General features: G+C 48.4%; 1 protein-coding gene across 1 annotated transcript in view; it reads left to right on the top strand.

Moving 5' to 3' along the window:
• The window catches only part of MYH13 (myosin heavy chain 13), a 47841-nt gene that overhangs the window by 25935 nt on the left and 3056 nt on the right, over positions 1 to 18850 (top strand). The window contains exons 20-35 of the mRNA XM_052658613.1: positions 372 to 627; positions 2339 to 2581; positions 4194 to 4370; positions 5909 to 6054; positions 6159 to 6249; positions 7710 to 8099; positions 8886 to 9012; positions 9099 to 9217; positions 11259 to 11455; positions 11824 to 12007; positions 12391 to 12556; positions 13055 to 13179; positions 13941 to 14249; positions 14331 to 14534; positions 16529 to 16654; positions 16897 to 17067. Coding sequence (XP_052514573.1) covers positions 372 to 627; positions 2339 to 2581; positions 4194 to 4370; positions 5909 to 6054; positions 6159 to 6249; positions 7710 to 8099; positions 8886 to 9012; positions 9099 to 9217; positions 11259 to 11455; positions 11824 to 12007; positions 12391 to 12556; positions 13055 to 13179; positions 13941 to 14249; positions 14331 to 14534; positions 16529 to 16654; positions 16897 to 17067 — 3031 coding nt within the window. The remainder of the gene's footprint in view (positions 1 to 371; positions 628 to 2338; positions 2582 to 4193; positions 4371 to 5908; positions 6055 to 6158; positions 6250 to 7709; positions 8100 to 8885; positions 9013 to 9098; positions 9218 to 11258; positions 11456 to 11823; positions 12008 to 12390; positions 12557 to 13054; positions 13180 to 13940; positions 14250 to 14330; positions 14535 to 16528; positions 16655 to 16896; positions 17068 to 18850) is intronic.

Raw genomic sequence — 18850 nt, 5'->3', positions numbered from 1 at the left:
GCAGCAGCACCGTGGGCCAGTCCTGTGTGGGGGTTCACTGGGACCCCTTCCCCCTGATACCCTGTATTCCCCGTCCTTCACTACCTCCCGGAGTTTGCTCAGACTGACAACCTTAGGGTGAGCATTTTCAGTAGGGTGGTGGAGGTGGAAGCCAGGTGGATGGAACCTCTCTCACCTCCCAAATTTGCACATGCTGTTTCCTCTCCTCTTCATTTGCAGAACAGACTCTGGGGCTCATGGGATGGGTTACAGCCAAGCTGCACCCCCTTCCCACCTGACCGATAAGGGTGAAGGTCTTGGGGCCCACGGGGCAGGGGGGTGGAGACTGCACCTTGCTGTGGTCCATTAACCCCAGTCCTAACAATACACAGGGACTCCATCTTCTGCATCCAGTACAACATCCGATCTTTTATGAACGTCAAGCACTGGCCCTGGATGAACCTGTTCTTCAAGATCAAGCCCCTGCTGAAGAGTGCGGAGGCTGAGAAGGAGATAGCCACCATGAAGGAAGACTTTGAGAGAGCCAAGGAAGAACTGGCCAGATCTGAGGCTCGCCGAAAGGAGCTGGAGGAGAAAATGGTGTCCCTGCTGCAGGAAAAGAATGACCTTCAGTTGCAGGTCCAGTCTGTAAGTATCTCCCCGAGGCCAGGAGGATCCGTCCGAGTTTATGCAAGAGATAGTGGTGCCACCCAGTGGGCTTGTGGGGTATTACATCACTACCCTGCCAGTAAAAGCAGGCCAGCCCGGGCTTGTGGACTCAATACACCACAAAATACATCTGCAAAGTGAATTTCTGCTGACTTTATTTCTCCCTGTCTTCTACAGCAGAGTCAGATGTATTTTTGCTGTGGGCATGAGGGGGATGTGTTTGTCATAATAAAAAATCTGTCAGTGATGTACCAAGTCTTTTTAAAAATCATGTAACTAAATCACTGGCAGTTCCCTGGTGGCCTAGTGGTTAGGATTCCAGGTTTTCACTACCGTGGCCTAGGTTCAATTCCTGGTCAGGGAACTAAGATCCTGTAGGCTGAGTGGTTCAGCCAAAAAATTTAAAGATAAAAAACATTTTTTAAAAATTAAAGATATGCATATTTTCAAAGATATAGGGAAAATTAAGCTGTATATCTAATCCATAACACTCTGGCAGCATAATGGTCTCATTTCACAGAGTCAAGACATTTAGTGTTTGCTCGTTTTAATAAACTCCCAATACATTTACCTTTTGCTTAAGTGCACAGCACCTCCTCCTCCCCTTTCACTTTCCCAAGCACGGTGAGCACAAGAACAAGTTTTGGAACCAGATATCTGGGTTTGCATCCCAGATCCTCCACTTGGCAGCTGTGTGACCTCAGGCAGGTGACTTCTCTTCTTTGTGCCTTAGTTTTCTCAACTGTGAAATGGGCACAGCAATAGCCTCTCACCTCTTAGGGTAGCTGGGAGGCTCAGATGAGTTCATGCATGTAACACAGGACATGTTCAGTAAACACAGAAGGCTATTCTTGCCAGTTTCTTTTCATCCATTACCTTGAAATGCATGTCCAGTTCTCACAACACTGAGAAGTACGAGAGGATATAATCTGTTTACATTTAACAACATAATCAGCTAATCGTGGTCACTCCAAGAGACTCATTGTAGAGCCTTCTGGGGAATGTACATATTTAATCACTTGTTTCTATTTGGGGTTTTCTTTTCTGTGGCTGAAGGAAGCAGGCCTCAGCAGTCGTAAGAAGCGCTTTGCTGTGGAGAGTTTTAAAAGGTGGTCAAGTTTGGGAAATATTAGTTAGCGTGTGAAAGCACAGAGTGGATGAGTTGATCTTCAACTCATGCAGGAGGAAGAGGGAGATGGCCGGGCATCCAAATGTGACAAATTTGCAGAGGCTTTATGAATGCTACGTGTGCCTTTGCTTGAGAATTTCTATTAAGTAGATGACACCATTAGTGGCTAAAAAAAAGTATTTGGATGATATACATGAGTACGTGCATGCATGTGTGCACACATGTGCACATATGCATGTGTATATGTGTGTGTGTGGCGATGATCCATTCCTTGACTTGAGTCCAGATAATGGGCTTTTGGAGGGTAAAGCCCTTACCTCTGGGGTTGGTCAAGAGGCTGATTAAAAGACAACAGTCTGTAAATAACACGGTCCTATTGTATAGCACAAGGAACTGTATTCAACATCCTGTGATAAACTATAACGGAAAAGAACATGAAAAAGAATGTGAATCTGTGCATAAATGAATCACTTGGCTGCACAGCAGAACTAACACAACACTGTAAATCAACTATCCTTCAAAAAATAAATTAGAAAAAACAATGATCTGTCTGGTTTTTAGGAAACAGAAAACCTGATGGATGCCGAGGAGCGGTGTGAGGGACTCATCAAAAGCAAGATTCAGCTGGAGGCCAAAGTGAAGGAGCTGAACGAGAGGCTGGAAGAGGAGGAGGAGATGAATTCTGAACTGGTTGCCAAGAAGAGGAACCTGGAAGACAAATGCTCCTCCCTCAAAAGAGACATCGATGACCTGGAGCTGACCCTGACCAAAGTGGAGAAAGAGAAGCATGCCACGGAGAACAAGGTGGGCATCCCCACCTCTCCTCCCAGAAGACAGGTGGGGAAAGAACTGCCCGGAAGTGGGAGGGGAATGAACCACCTCCGCCCTGTTCTTAAACCCGTGGGCTCTTCCCTCACTCCTGCTACCTGCCTGGTCACACCACAAGCTTCTAGCCCCAACCCTTCCTCCACAATGCAAGAGATGCTTCAGGAGAAGCCCTTGGCCCAGGGAAGCCAAAAAACCTGCCCACAGAGCCAGGCAGATGATCGGGGAGGCAGGTGGTGAAGGAGGCAGAAAACTGGACCACACCAAGGACTGGCAGGGAGGTTAGAGGATCAGGGACCTTCATGCATTACTGGTAAAAGGTAGACTAATGCAGCCTATGGAAAAGCCATCTGGAAATTCTTAGCTGAGTTAAGAATCCACACATTCTTCAACCCAGTGGTTCTGCTTCTGGGTATACAGACCAAGGAGTTCTCCTGCCAGGTCCATAAGGGGACATGTATGAGGAGGCTCACGGCAGCATTTCTTGTGGTGGGGGGGATGGATGCTGGAGGCAGGATCAGGGTCCACCTGGGGGGATGGAGAGGTGAAATGTGGAGGACACACAACAGGCTGTACACACAGCCACCAGGACAACGAGATAGATGTGAAAGGGCTAGTGCTGAGTGTGGGGACAAAGGAGGAAAATGAAACATATAACATGAAACCGTTTATGCAGACTAAAATTACATGCACACAAAATAACACTTGACAAAAATGCATGGAAAATACAGTCCGTGATTCACATCATCTTTGCTGTCAGGGAGGTGGAGATGGCTCAAGGCAACGTCGAATGGGCAACTGGGTGTCGATAGGGAGGTGGCAGAGAAGGGGCGGGGACTGTGGCAAACTGGAGAGCACTTGCCCTGCCCCCAGGTGGCATCCAGGGCCCATTGCCAGCCAATGGTTGCCAGGGGGGGATGTGAACGCTGCATGGCCAGAGCTTCTGATTTTCCTCGAGAAATCAGACATCCAGATTTTAGGTGAAATCTCATTTTTTCCACCAATGTTTACAACTTATTCAACAGTTGTAAACTATTATGTGGCCAGATTTGGCCCATAGGTCAGGAATTAACGACCTCTGATCAGGAAGAGTGTTGCACATGGGAAAAGCTCAATTTAATGCTTTAAAACTCCACGGTTGGTGCCCTTGCCCTGCTTCCTGACACCGGGGACTCCCCGTTCTGGATTTTCTTGCATAGCACCTCCTGCCTATTCCTCTTCCCCTTCCTGCCTCATTGTAAACCCTGGCCAGCTAATAAACAAATTCCCATGGATATAATCTGATGAGTACAGGTTGATATGTTGTTTTTTGGAGGCAGCATATTTGCATGAATAATGTCCTTCTGTGTACCATATGATGTCCTCTTTAAAAAAAAATTATCCTAAAGGGCCCTGTGATAGGCCAGTGAGGACTGAAAAACACCAGAGGCTGCCAATCTCAGGATGATGCAGCCAACACCATGGGCACCTGCTGGAGAGGCAAAGAAGTAGTAACCGAAAAAGAGAAAGTCAAAGAAAAAAAAATCAATAGCCTTTGCTGGAAGCTTCTTAATTGTTTGAACTGGTTTCAACTGGTGATATACTCTCTTAGGTAAAGAATCTTTCAGAAGAAATGACAGCACTTGAAAAAAACATTTCCAAACTGACCAGAGAGAAGAAATCTCTGCAGGAAGCCCACCAGCAAACACTGGATGATCTTCAGGTTGAAGAAGACAAAGTCAATGGTCTGATCAAAATAAACACCAAGCTGGAGCAGCAAACAGATGACGTGAGGAGATTTCAGTACTACGCCCTAACATTGATGACTTGCAGAAGCAAAGACAAGATGAGGTCTACACAGGATACAGGGTTGAGGCTTCCGACTCTGGGGTCAGAACCTCTTGAGTTCAGATCTCAGCCCCTTCCAAATAAATGTGGAATGCTGAGTGAGCCACTGAAACTCGTGAAGCCCCAGTTTCCACCTTGTGAAATGGGGATTCAATTAGCTTTAGCTGCAAGAGTTTTCATGGAAAGCATAGCACACACAGCGTGTTCAGTAAAATGTTAGCTGCAAATATCACCGCCACCATCATCATCACTGTCATCCTCACCCTCAGCATCACCAGCATCATCACCATCACCATCATCAGCCACCATCACCACCATCATTGCTACCACCATCACCACAATCGTCACCATCACCACCATCATCACCACTATTATCCCATCACCATCACCATCACTGTCATCACCACCAACAGCATCATCACCATCACCACCATCATCACCAGCCACCATCACCACCATCATTGCTACCACCATCACCACAATCGTCACCATCACCACCATCATCACCACTATTATCCCATCACCATCACCATCACTGTCATCACCACCAACAGCATCATCACCATCACCACCATCATCACCAGCCACCATCACCACCATCATTGCTACCACCATCACCACAATCGTCACCATCACCACCATCATCACCACTATTATCCCATCACCATCACCATCACTGTCATCACCACCATCAGCATCATCACCATCACCACCATCATCATCACCACTATTATCCCATCACCAGCATCATCACCATCAGCAGCAGCATCACTATCATCCATTATTAGCATCCACTTGTAGGTCCTTGGGTTCCAACAGCTCCAATCCTGTTCTAACTTTGTTAAAAGTGAGTTCCCTTGGTGGCCTGAAAAATTACCATCCAGCCCCTCCCTACCCCCAGGTCATGTTACACTTTTGTTCTTGATATAAGAGCCAGGTTTGAAGCTTAAGGTTTCACTCCCAATCATGGCTAGAATGTTTCCAGATTGCCGCAGCTGTCCTGAGGCCGAAGCAGGTGTCCTCCTCCCCAACAACTCCTTTCCCTCACTGCCCACCTCCCCTCCCCATACACACACATTCTTTGCCTAAATCTCCCCACAGCTGCATGGTGCAGGTAGGGGAGAAGGTTGATGGTATATAATCTAGACCTTCCCAGGCACAGCTGGGCCAGTGCCCTCCCACAGGTGCCCCATTCTGTCTGGGTAAGAGTATGCATCCCCCAGCACCATGTTTCCATCGTGGGGCATGGGATAGGCCAAATGGGCATCAGCTGAAAGAGGCACTGGGAGGCCTCGGGGGGGGGGGGGGGGGGATCCAGCCTTTGCCAGAGGAGAGAAGAGGGAGGAGGCAGGGGGCCATGCTCCCTCCCGGGGCAGAGGTGAGGGCTCACACCTGCGGGATCCCTGGGACACTGCCCTTGGCTAAGAGGCAAGCTCAGTCCCCAGCAATTCTCAACCCTCCCCCACCATGTCTTCCCAGCTGGAGGGCTGCTTAGAGCAGGAGAAGAAACTGCGGGCTGACCTGGAGCGAGCAAAGAGGAAGCTGGAAGGAGACCTGAAGATGTGCCAGGAGTCGATCATGGACCTAGAAAACGACAAGCAGCAAGTGGAGGAGAAACTGAAGAAGTAGCTCTTTCATGTTCACCTGTGTTTGAGCCCGAAAGCTAACTTCTGCCTTTGAAGGGCTCATAATTCAGGTATTTAAAATATATATATGTATCTATTTGCAGGAAGGAGTTTGAAATCAGTCAGCTACAGACCAAAATTGAAGACGAACAAGTTCACAGTCTGCAGTTACAAAAGAAGATTAAAGAACTGCAGGTAACGTGTGGACACCTTCCCCACCAACTGGAAATCCCTATATCAGGGACCCCTCCTTGCTCTTTCCCCTAGGTTTCTCTTTTTAAAATATTTATATATTTGGCTGCACTGGGTATTAGTTGCAGCAAATGAAATCTTGCATTGCATCGTGTGGGCTTAGTTGCCCCACAGCATGTGGGATCTTAGTTCCAGGACCAGGGATTGAACCTGAGTCCTCTGCATTGCAAGGCACATTCTTAACCATTGGACCACCAAGGAAGTCTCATCCCCAGGTTTCTTTTGCTGCTTTTTTGTCTTAGTCCTGTTGGAGCTTGAGAGAATCTCCTTCCCTTTTTTTGAAGTTAATATTCAAATTGTCTAAGTTGCATATAAATAGATTTTCTTGAAGATAATTAAAATTACCCATAGTGGCAACCCACTCCAATACTCTTGCCTTGAAAATCCCATGATCAGAGGAGCCTGGCAGGCTGCAGTCCAGGGGGTCGTGAAGAGTCAGACTGAGCGACTTCACTTTCATGCATTGGAGAAGGAAATGGCAACCCACTCCAGTGTTCTTGCCTGGAGAATCCCAGGGACTGAGGAGCCTGGGGGGCTGCTGTCTATGGGGTTGCACAGAGTCAGACACGACTGAAGCGACTTAGCAGCAGCAGCAACAGCATAAACTAAATATTATTGATAAGGGTGCTCTAAGCACCACCCCTAAGTCCAGGGTCCTTCCACCTTCTCAGAAATCCACGGCATCCTCTGGATCTTTTGTACACATGGATCTATGTACATAGACACAAAAATATATATATAGGAGATGCATGCATGCACGCTAAGTCACTTCAGTCATGTCGACTCTTTGCAACCACATAGACTGTAGCCTGCCAGGTTCCTATATCCATGGGATTCTCCAGGCAGAATACTGGAATGGATCTGCAATGGATTGCCATGCCCTCCTCCAGGAGATCTTCCTAAAAGGAACAAGAATATTAAATAAATACATATATATATAAACTTCTACATAATACATATGTATATGGGGACTTCCCTAGCAGTCCAGTGGTTAGAAGTCAGTGCTTCTACTGCTGTGGGCCCATGTGTGATGCCTGGTCAGGGAACTAAGATTATCCAAGCCATGCAGCATGGCCGAATATATATATACGCACTTAAAATATTATATAGAGACTATCATTATGCGAGTTGCTCTCTTCCTGTAGCAATGCATCCTGCAGAGCTGACATGGTAGACCTGAGTGGACATCTTACTACTTTGTGGTCCTCTGGACCACGGGCTGATCTGACCATTCCCCTACTGATGGGCACTTAGATTGTGGCCAAGTTTTCTTCCAAGGATTTAATGTTATAATGTATTCTTGACCTTATGAAGCCCACCCCCAATCCTCCCCACCATGTCCTCCCCAAAGTGGGGCTGTTGCCCAACCCTCCATGACCTTGCTGACCCAGTGACCCTTCCAGGCCCGCACTGAAGAACTGGAGGAGGAGGTGGAAGCAGAACACACGCTCAGAGGCAAGATTGAGAAGCAGCGTGCGGACCTCTCCCGGGAACTGGAGGAGATCAGCGAGCGGCTGGAAGAAGCCAGCGGGGCCACTTCGGTCCAGATCGAGATGAACAAGAAGCGGGAGGCCGAGTTCCAGAAACTGCGCAGGGACCTGGAGGAGGCCACTCTGCAGCACGAGGCCACAGCGGCCACACTGAGGAAGAAGCACGCGGACAGTGTGGCCGAGCTGGGGGAGCAGATTGACAACCTGCAGAGGGTCAAGCAGAAGCTGGAGAAAGAGAAGAGCGAGATGAAGATGGAGATCGACGACATGGCCAGCAACATCGAGACTGTCTCCAAGTCAAAGGTACCTGATGCTTTTGCTCTCTGCAAAGGCGAGGCAGCATCCACCTGCTGGGTGAGCGGGTACAGTTCCATGCCTGCAACTCACTGCATGTTCTGAACGGTAACACTCTCTCCACTTCCATCTGCTCCTGGCTCCCCAAATTCATTCAGGTCACCAGAGCCCTGATCCAAAGATCTGCTATAACTCAAGATCTCATCATTCATCCAGTCTTTCCCAAATGCTTCCAATCCATCTCCCATTTTCTTTCTTTCTTTCTTTCTTTCTTTGTGTGTACATGCCTGCTAAGTCGCTTCAGTTGCATCTAACTCTTGTGACCCTATGGACTGTAGTCCGCCAGGCTCCTCTGTCCATGGGATTCTCCAGGCAAGAATACTGGGGTGGGTTGCCATGTCCTCCTCCAGGGGATCTTCTCAGCCCAGGCATCGAACCCAGGTCTCTTACATCTCCTGTAGATGGGTTGTTTTTTTTACTACTAGCACCACCTGGGAAGCCCATTTATTTGCTTATTATTTATTTGGCTGTGTCAAGTCTTAGCTGTGACACACAAAGTCTTTTGTTGTGATGCTCAGACTCTCTAGTTGCAGCGCATGGGTTTAATTCAATTCCTTCACAGCATGTAAGAGCTTAGTTCCTGGACCAGGGATCAAACCCGAGTCCCCTCCATTGCAAGGCAGATTCTTCAAGGCGGCAACCCCACTTTGAAGCTAAACTATCAAGTGATTTGATACTAGGAACCCAGGATCCATTTTTCCCATTCATGTTGGCTTTTTTTTTTTTTTTTTCAAGAGTAATGTGGAAAGGATGTGCCGGACTGTGGAAGACCAGTTTAATGAGCTCAAGGCCAAGGATGACCAACAGACACAGTTAATCCATGACCTGAACATGCAGAAGGCAAGGCTGCAGACCCAAAATGGTGAGGATGGGCAGGGCCCTGGGGTCCCGATGCACTGTGGAAGAGGGTGGTCCAAACCCTGACGTGGGCCCACATGTGTTTGCCAGGGGAGCTGAGCCACCAAGTGGAAGAGAAGGCCGCTCTGATCTCACAGCTAACCAAAGGCAAGCAGGTCCTCACCCAGCAGCTGGAGGATCTTAAGAGGCAGCTGGAGGAAGAAACCAAGGTAAGGATGGATGCCTCCATCTAGAAAGGTAGAGTCGGGTGGGACCTGAGAAGCCGTGGAGCTGGTTGAGGGCAGTGCTGTGTCATGAAGTCTGGTGCTGCTCCTCTCTTCCTTGCAGTAGGACAGGAACAAGTTCTTGGAGGTTCCAGAACCTTGGCATCGGCTCTCCTTCTTCAGAGCTAGAAAATTCTACCAGGGTGCTCCATCCTCGGAGCCCCTCTGTCCCCCAGTGGAGGGGCTGATAAACCCCCCTCCCCAGGCAGGGGCATCCCCTCCCCCACCACTGTACTAGCTGGGCCATCTCTGCCTCCGTGCATCTTCCCACTCTGCCCAGCAATCATTCCACCCCCTTGAAACGCCCTCCTCTCTCTCCTCCATCACTCTTTGTGTATCACCAGCTACAACACCTACATTTAAGAACCCCCTCCTCCAAAGGGCTGGGTGGTTTGGGGGCACCCTTGGGACATTTGCATAAATGCAAACACCATTATCATGTGCTTGATGTCAATATCAAGATATTTATAATTCACATCCCCCAACTAATCTGTCAACTCCTAGAGGGCAAGAATTATTTTTCCCCACTGTAGTAGTTAACAGTAGTTACAGCACACAGTAGAACAGTGCACACAGTAGGTGCTTAGTAAATGTTGTTGATGTGTGTCTGAGAACTAAAACAGAAAAGCAAGTGTGCCCAAAACTGCATATATGTAGTTCTGGGGTTGCCCTGTGCCAGCTAAAACTTACAGGGCGCTCTTCTGGAATTCCAGCAAACTCCATCTGCCTCTCCTAAAACACAAGAAGAGTGCTGTATTTGTCTCCCATCTTTCTAGCATATGGTTGTGGTTCCTGGGAGACTTGCAGGGCAGAGGGAGTGGAGAGAATCAGAGCCTGAGAAGGCCCCTTCCAGGAGCAAGGCTGTCCTTTGGCAGGATACAGAAGGAGCTAAGCTTTCCTTCCTGGGAAAAGTTTGTTGTTTATTTGTGTCTTTGTCCTTGTTCAGCTGCTAAGTCGTGTTTACTCTCTGAGACCCCATGGACTGTAGTCCATCAGGCTCCACTGTCCATGGGGTTCTCCTGGCAAGAATACTGGAGTGGTTGCCATTTCCTTCTCCAATCTGTGCCTTTAAAAGGATGCAAATACATGAGTCACTGCGCTGGGCCAACCAGACAGTGCTCTGTGACCGTCATGATGAGAGCACCAATGTCCTCCCAACCAGGCAGAAGTGAGTGATGGAGGCCTCAGACATGTCCGCCTTCTGCTTGGGAAGCGGTGGCAGAGCCGTGGAAACTGCACAGCTCATGTCAGATTTCCCGGGTGGGGACACAGCCCCCTGATGACACCAGAATATACCTTTGGGGTTTTCATGGTCACAGTATTCCGAAACACTGCCTTAAGTAGTGAGAAGATTAATCCCTTTCTGATTCTCCTCCAATTATTCTGATTAAATAAGTAAAAGGTCTCAGTTTGGATGTTGTTGTTTAGTCACTGAGTCGTGTCTGACTATTTTGTGACCTCATGTGACCCCACCAGGCTGCTTAGTCCGTGGGATTTCCCAGGCAAGAATACTGGAGGGGGTTGCCATTTCCTCTTCCAGGGAAACTTCCCAACTCAGGGATCAAACCCGAGTCTCCTGCATTGGCAGGCGGGTTCTTTACCACCGAACTACAAGGGAAGCCCCTCAATTTGAATACCATCTCTCTAACACTGGTGCATCCTCCTCATCAAAACACAAGAGAATAGGACTAGGACACAGGGTCACAGCTGCAAATCACTTAGCTAGAAGGTGGTAACATTGTCTTACCTCCATTGCATTTATTCGGTTACCTTCTGTTTATGGCAAGTGTTAATGATTTTCCACTTAAATATAATAGTCTACTTTTTAAAAAGTGAAGTAAATAAAACAGGAGCTATGCTGCTCCAGCTAAGTTTGTGAAGGCAGCAAGTGAATGACTCAAGTTGGGAAACACTGGTTGAAACAAAATTTCTTACCCTGGAAAATGACCAAACGGTTTTGCAATTTGTCACCACGGTGATGCCGCAGGCCAAGAGCGCCCTGGCCCACGCCCTGCAGTCCGCCCGCCACGACTGCGACCTGCTGCGGGAACAGTATGAGGAGGAGCAGGAGGGCAAGGCCGAGCTGCAGAGGGCGCTGTCCAAGGCCAACAGCGAGGTGGCCCAGTGGAGGACCAAGTACGAGACGGACGCCATCCAGCGCACGGAGGAGCTGGAGGAGGCCAAGTAGGGGCTCCCAGGTTACGCTAGGAGAGATGACCTTAAGACACAAGGAAGAGACAAGGGACAGGCCCTGTCTTCCTCCCTAGGCCTTGAAGTTTTCCTAAGCACACAGACTGGGTCTCCATGCCCTTCCCCCTGGGTCCTGTCCATTCATTCCACCTGGTCCCCTTGGCAACTCCTAGGCGACTGCTTTGCCACCACACATTTTGGGATTCTTCAGGTGATACTTAGATCCTATCCAATCATCAAACTCTAAGGCCTTGGTCTTATCAAATTCCAGTCCTTTTTAGATGGCTCCATTCCCTCCTGATCTGACAGTTACTTCTGAAATAGTCCACCTTTCCCAGCAACAGTAGGTCTGATCCTCTTAGGAAGAAACTGGCCCAGAGGCTCCAGGAAGCAGAGGAAAACACAGAGTCTGTGAGCTCCAAGTGCGCGTCCTTGGAGAAAACCAAGCAGAGACTCCAGGGAGAGGTGGATGATCTGATGCTGGATTTGGAGCGGGCCAACGCTGCCTGCGCCTGCCTGGACAAGAAGCAGAGGAACTTCGATAAGGTCCTTCCCCATCACTCGATGCAAGAGATGTGTGAATGCATACATCCTTTGGGGTAGGGGGAGGTGCACAGAGCATCAAGTCCGGAGTGGAGACTTTGGGGCTTTGCACTGTCCCTTGATTTTTGTGACAGTCCCTCTGGAAGGAATTTTATTTTTCATCAAAGTTAATTCAGATTACTTTGAGACCACCATATCTTTCAGGATACAGCAGATCTCTGTAGAGATATCAGAGTTTGGAACCCCTGAGTTTGGGGAATCCCCCTGTTTCTTTGGTCTCTAAAGGTGGGAGGGTCCCACTTTGGCATTGCTGACATGACTCACTGTTAACATGACTCAGTTCCTAGCCTTCTCGGCTCTTCACAGGTCCCTCTGTCACCTCCTAGGTCTTCTCAGAGTGGAAACAAAAACTGGATGAGAGTCAAGCTGAGTTGGAAGCAGCTCAGAAAGAGTCCAGGTCTCATAGCACTGAAGTCTTCAAGATGCGCAATGCCTACGAGGAGGTGGTGGATCAGTTAGAGACACTGAGACGGGAGAATAAAAACCTGCAAGGTGGGCACTGCCCATTGCAGGAGTAAGAAGCCCCCAGCTCTCTCCCCCAACTCACAGGGGTGTGACAGTCCCCCCTTCTCTTCCAGCCACCTCTCCCCCACTTAGCCACAGCTGCCTCCTTCTCACTGCCCCACAAAATCCTTGCATCTACTCAGTGACCCCAAGACCCAAACTCCACCAATGGAAGGCATAGTGGCAGCCAAGCCTAGTTCTCAAGAACAGACGGCCTGTGGGCTGCCAAGCTCCCTACATTGCTAGAGAACAGATCTTCCGTGGATTCTGTCTCTGCGTGGCTTTGTGTCCCTGGTTCTGACACTAAATCCCTTAGGGTCTCAGGCTCCTGATCTACAAAATTAGACCAGACCCAGTGCCCTCGAATGCCCCTTCTATTTCTGAGACTGTGATTCTATGCACACTCTCCATGATTTCCTCCCTGGTCCTCTCCATCGATCAAATAGAACCTGTGGAAATAGCCTAAATCAAGCCTGTCCTTTGCAGAAGAGATTTCCGACTTAACCGTGCAGATTGCGGAAACAAACAAGAATCTTCAGGAAGTGGAGAAGACCAAGAAGCAGGTGGAGCAAGAGAAGTCAGACCTCCAGGCTGCCCTGGAAGAGGTGGAGGTAAGTGCCTGGGACGTGATGGAGAAGCACAGAGCACCGCGGAAGGGGGACTAGACCATGCTCCCCGGGTGCCCTTCCTGCCAGGAGCCCACCTGGCAGGAAGCTTTGCTGGAAAGAACATTCAGCTGCCCGCACCCCACAGTGGGGGTGGGGAGGGCAGCTGTGTCCTGCTGCTTCGTCTCCTCCAAGTCCTCCAGTCCATCGTATAATATTTTCCCTATTGCATAAATAAACCTGTCTTTATGTCCTCAACATCTCAGAAAGCAAGAACTCCATCACCAAACATCCTGAAAGCCAGGTCCGAATGCCTTAGCTTCAGCAAAGAGCTATGCACAGTCATATTTGGCCACTGGGAATTCCATGTGGCCCAAAGAGTGCAATGTCCTGATTTAATCATCCACGGTGGCCAGTGCGGACCAGATGGTTGAGACGTTTCCAGGGAAATTTCCACGACTCAGGGTTAACAGGAGAGCAATTTCTCTTTCTCTGTCTTTTTAGAGACTAGGTAGGCTCCTGATTTATGGTCACTATTTTTTTTACAAAGACACATTAATCAAATTTTTACTAATTCAGAGCCATGCTCTGTTCTAGTTTCAGCACTAGTCACAATTTGGGAGCGAACCGTTTGACCTCTTTGAGCATTGTTCTAGTCGTTTGTAAAACGAGTGTAACAGCACCCATTTTATCACGATGGGGATGAAAACCCTCATTCCAGAAGGTGGCTGCCCCAGCACTCCCAGTCTCTCTTTTGCTTTTATCAGGGTTCCTTGGAGCATGAAGAGAGCAAGATTTTGCGTGTCCAGCTAGAGCTGAACCAGGTGAAATCTGAACTCGACCGCAGGCTCACTGAGAAGGACGAAGAAATCGAGCAGCTGAAGAGAAGCAGTCAGCGGGCAGCAGAGGCCACGCAGAGCACACTGGATGCTGAGATCCGGAGCAGGAATGATGCTCTGAGGCTGAAGAAGAAGATGGAGGGAGACCTCAATGAGATGGAGATTCAGCTGGGCCATTCCAACCGCCAGATGGCTGAGACCCAGAAACACCTGCGCTCAGTCCAGGGCCAGCTCAAGGTGAGTGGGCGGCCCATGGGAGAACTGGCAGGACCTCAGCCTGCCCTGGGCTCCCGTCTCACCCCTGGCTTCCCTGTGAAGGACTCCCAGCTGCACCTGGATGATGCCCTGAGGAGCAACGAGGACCTCAAGGAGCAGCTGGCCGTGGTGGAGCGCAGGAACGGCCTCTTGCAGGAGGAGCTGGAGGAGATGAAGGTGGCCTTGGAGCAGACAGAGCGGACCCGCAAGCTGTCGGAGCAGGAGCTGCTGGACGCCAGTGGCCGCGTGCAGCTTCTTCACTCCCAGGTGAGTCCACCCTTGCTGCACTCGGGGTCCACCCTAGGGGGGACCCCGGCTCTGTGGGATGGAGTTTCTACCACTCCTCCCAGGCTAGTGCTCAAGACCAACTTTCATTTGGCTTAGTTCTTGGGATAACATTGCCTCTAGATGGAAGATGGCTAAGCATTCTTCTATCCAAAGATAAAGAAGGACAAATTATTGCATAAAGGGGCTGGAGAAGGCTGCACGGATGCAGTAACATTTCAGCTGCAAGCTTAGATAATTAGGGCTTCCGTGTGGCTCAGACAGTAAAATATCTGCCTTCAATGCGGGAGACCTGGGTTCCATCCCTCGGTCAGGAAGATCCCCCGGAGAAGAGAATGGCAACCCACTCCAGTATTCTTGCCTGGAGAAGTCAATGGACAGGGAAGCCTGGTGGGCACAGTTCATGGAATTACAAAGAGTCGGACATGACTAAGCAACTAACACATACACACACTTAGATAATTAGGATCGTCTTTTGAAATGATTATTTTTAAGAAAGTTACAAAATTCCTTGTTTTATTTATTTATTTTTGGCCATCCCACATGGCATGTGGGTTCTTAGTTCCCCAAGAAAGTGAAAGTGAAAGTCACTCGGTTGTGTCCGACTCTTTGCCACCCAATGGACTGTGCAGTCCATGGAATTCTCCAGGCCATAATACTGGAGTGGGTAGCCATTCCCTTCTCCAGGGGATCTTCCCAACCCAGGGATGGAACCCAGGTCTCACACGTGGCAGGCAGATTCTTTACCAGTTAAGCCACCAGAGAAGCCCCAACGAGGGATCAAACGCTTGCCCCCTGCAGTGGAAGCTCAAAGCCCTAATCATTGGACCATCAGGGAATTCCAAAAGAAATTCCTTGCTTTAAAAACTAGAGAATACAAGCCAAAAAAACAGAAAACTACCAACCATATTGTTAGCATTTGGGGATCGTTTATTCTAGACTCTTGTTTCTATACATAAATATGATTTTTTTAGTAAATGTCATCAGTCTTTTTGCTACTTATTTTCATTTAACAATGTCATAAGCACATTTGTATATTTTAAAATAATTTTCCATGATACAGTTTTTTTAATGGCAGGAAAGTAGTCCATTTTAGTTGTGTATTGTGACACTTTTATATAATCAGTCTTCTATGCTTTGGTATTTTTAGATTGCTCTCAATAAAAATGTTTACAATTAGAAGATTGCTATGACAAACTTCTTCATATACATCCATGATTACTATTTCCTTAATATTCCTAGAAGTAAATAAACTCCTGGAAGCCCAATTTCATGGTCAAAACAGTAAAAGCATTTATATGCTATAAATTGCTCTTTAACAAAGTTGTCCCAATTTTTATTCCCATTGGGAAAATATGTGAGAGTGCTTAGCAATTATTTGTTTCAATCTTCACTAACATTTATGCTTGAAAATGCCTCACTTTAAAATTTCGTATTTCTTTGATTACTAATGAGGTAGAACATTTTGTCATATTTATTGGTTATTTGTATTTCGTCTGGTGTGTCTTAGCTATTTGTACTTTTGCCCTTTTTCTCTTAATGGTTTACCTTTTTTACATATTAAGGAAGGAAATATTTTTTCAGCAATGCACACTGCAAATGCTTTCTCATTTGTCATCACATTTACAACCCTATGTATAATGTTTGGATCATCAGAATTATTTTTCATTTCATATAGTGAAATCAACCATTTCCTTGTTCCAACACCATTAATTAAATAATCTATCCTTCCTCAAATATTTGAAAACCTACCTTCATTGTTTATTCAGTTATTTTACCTACAGTTCTTGAATCTGATTTGGGACTTTCTGTCTGATCAGGAATGAGAATCTTTTTTAATATTTTTCACCCACTCGAAAAAGCAGAACCGGAACATCCTCAGCATTAGACTTCCTTCCCCACCCAACTCTCTCCCTTCCAATCACTGTAAGTGTCCATATGCAGCCTGAACCTCTGGTATCTAATTTTTCTTGTAGAACACGAGCCTGATAAATACCAAGAAAAAACTGGAAGCTGATATAGCCCAATGCCAGGCAGAGGTGGAGAACTCTCTCCAGGAGTCCAAAAATGCGGAGGAGAAGGCCAAGAAAGCCATCACAGATGTGAGCTGCGTTCTTTCCTCTCAGAGATGCTGTCTGGAGACAAGAATGGGGCTTCTAAGCCAGGGCCTGGCGAGTAGGTCTCCTCTCCTCAGCCCTGCAGTCACTCAGTGGTGGTTTCCTGGAGAGATGGAGGAGATGGGAGGCTCAGCAGAGGCAGAGTAGGAGGGGAGCTGAGGGAGGGAGGACCAGCCTCGCCCAGGGAGGAGGGCGGGTGGGCCACAGACGCTTCCTGTGAACCACAGGCGGCCATGATGGCCGAGGAGCTGAAGAAGGAGCAGGACACCAGCGCCCACCTGGAGCGGATGAAGAAGAACCTGGAGCAGACGGTGAAGGACCTGCAGCACCGCCTGGACGAGGCTGAGCAGCTGGCCCTGAAGGGCGGGAAGAAGCAGATCCAGAAGCTGGAGAACCGGGTAGGGGGGCCAGAGGGGACTCTCATTCCCAGAGTGACAGAGGTTCAGCTGCCTCTGGCAGAACCACAGTCCCGAAACTTCGATGGCAGGGAAGTGGGCAGTGAGTCAATTGCAGGTGCCGTTTGAGGACCGCGTGTGAAGCTCCCTGCGAGCCAGATGTCCCTCCCGCTCCTCCCTCTCTGCTCTACCCCCCAAGACATATACAGACCCACTTCAGAAAGGGTATCCCTCAATACCCATAGTGTAACGACATGCCACATGTTCACATTCTATCTTTATTTAGATTCAGATCTATATTAACTGGGGGTGGGGGAAAAATACTTTGCAGTTGTAAGATTACACATTTGGGTGTAATTCATCAAGCTGCACTTTGATAAGGGGCTTCTCTGGTGGCTCAGTGGTAAAGAATCCAACTGCCAGTGCAGGAGACTCAGGTTAGATCCCTGGGTTGGGAAGATCCCCTGCAGAAGGAAATGGCAACCCACTCCAGTATTCTTGCCTGAAGAATGCCACGGACGGAGGAGCCTGGCAGACTACAGTCCGTGGGGTCGCAAAGAGTTGGACATGATTTGGTGACTAAACAAAAAGAAGCACTTTTATAAACAACGGCCCATCCTACGTAAAATCTGCCGCTTTGGCTTCCGTTCCCAGGTCTCATTCCCTTCCTGGATTTCCTAATGTCGATTTCCTACTGTCAAAATACATCTTGAAATTCTGGTATCTTTCTCACTCCATCCAAAATGCAGGGCGATTGGCGCTTCCCGCAGGCTAACTCTCCAGCAGCTTGCAATCCACACGCAGAACAGTATTGCTTTGTCTTGGTCTGGGAGCATATTTTGTAGTTTTCCGTTTCTTTCCTGATGATTCCCTCTGTTTCCTGTACCCTTTGCTTTTCCCTTTCGACCTGGGATAGTTCATTTTATTTGCTTTTTAAACCGGGCTGCATTACCTGTTGGCAGTTTGGAGGAGGCCTTGGAGAAGGATGTGAAACTGTCTCTGTTGTCCCTGAGAAAAGGGACATGAAAGAGGCAGACAGGATGAAGAGGTGGCGGAGAGAAGAAAACCCCTTCTCCCACAGGAAAGACCCAAACGCATCCTTGATGCCAGCCTCCCAAAGATGTGGTCGCTACACTTGTACGGTTTAAATGTGAAGCCACTTTTTAGCTAAAAACTACAAGGACACAGACACACAAGTATCAAAAGTAAACACCAGGGAAGTTAGAGTTCCCCCCAGGATTCTGAAATGCTTGTTTTTAAGTATTCCCAGTCTTCTTCTATTAAAACAAACTTGGGCTCGGCCTTCCCATGGACCCCTCCCTGGCGGGAGGAATTAGATCCCATGCCACCCTCCCTGGTTCTTTGATTCTGGGTTGGCAGGGAACCCTCCACCAGCCCCCCATGGCATGGTAAGCCACCTAGCCTATTCTCCAATCCAATGCTTAAAGCTGCCCAGAGGGAATTCCTAGGGAAGCAAATGTTTCATAGAACCTGATGGGAGACAGCTTCCTGGGGCTGGTGGGGAGGGGGGGCGGGTCTTTTCTTCTCCAGTGTTCAGAATTGCCGGTTCCACTGGTGGATTTCAAGGTTGATTCAGGGAGCCTGCAGGCCCAAAGCTGCCCTCTCTGTGGCCACTGGGATTCCCAAGGACTGGCTGCCACCACCACCACGGGGCCCCCTCTGGATTGAGGAATCAGGCCACAGTGGTGACCTGCACTCTCAGTGGCTATCCTACTCCCTCACAGCTTCAGGAAAGGCAGACACAGCTATGAAATCAATAATACCT

Source organism: Budorcas taxicolor, chromosome 19 (assembly GCF_023091745.1).
Source record: "Budorcas taxicolor isolate Tak-1 chromosome 19, Takin1.1, whole genome shotgun sequence".
Classification (NCBI taxonomy): Eukaryota; Metazoa; Chordata; class Mammalia; order Artiodactyla; family Bovidae; genus Budorcas; species Budorcas taxicolor.
The sequence above is the reverse complement of the archived record's forward strand: the minus strand, read 5'-3'. Positions and strand labels throughout refer to the sequence as shown.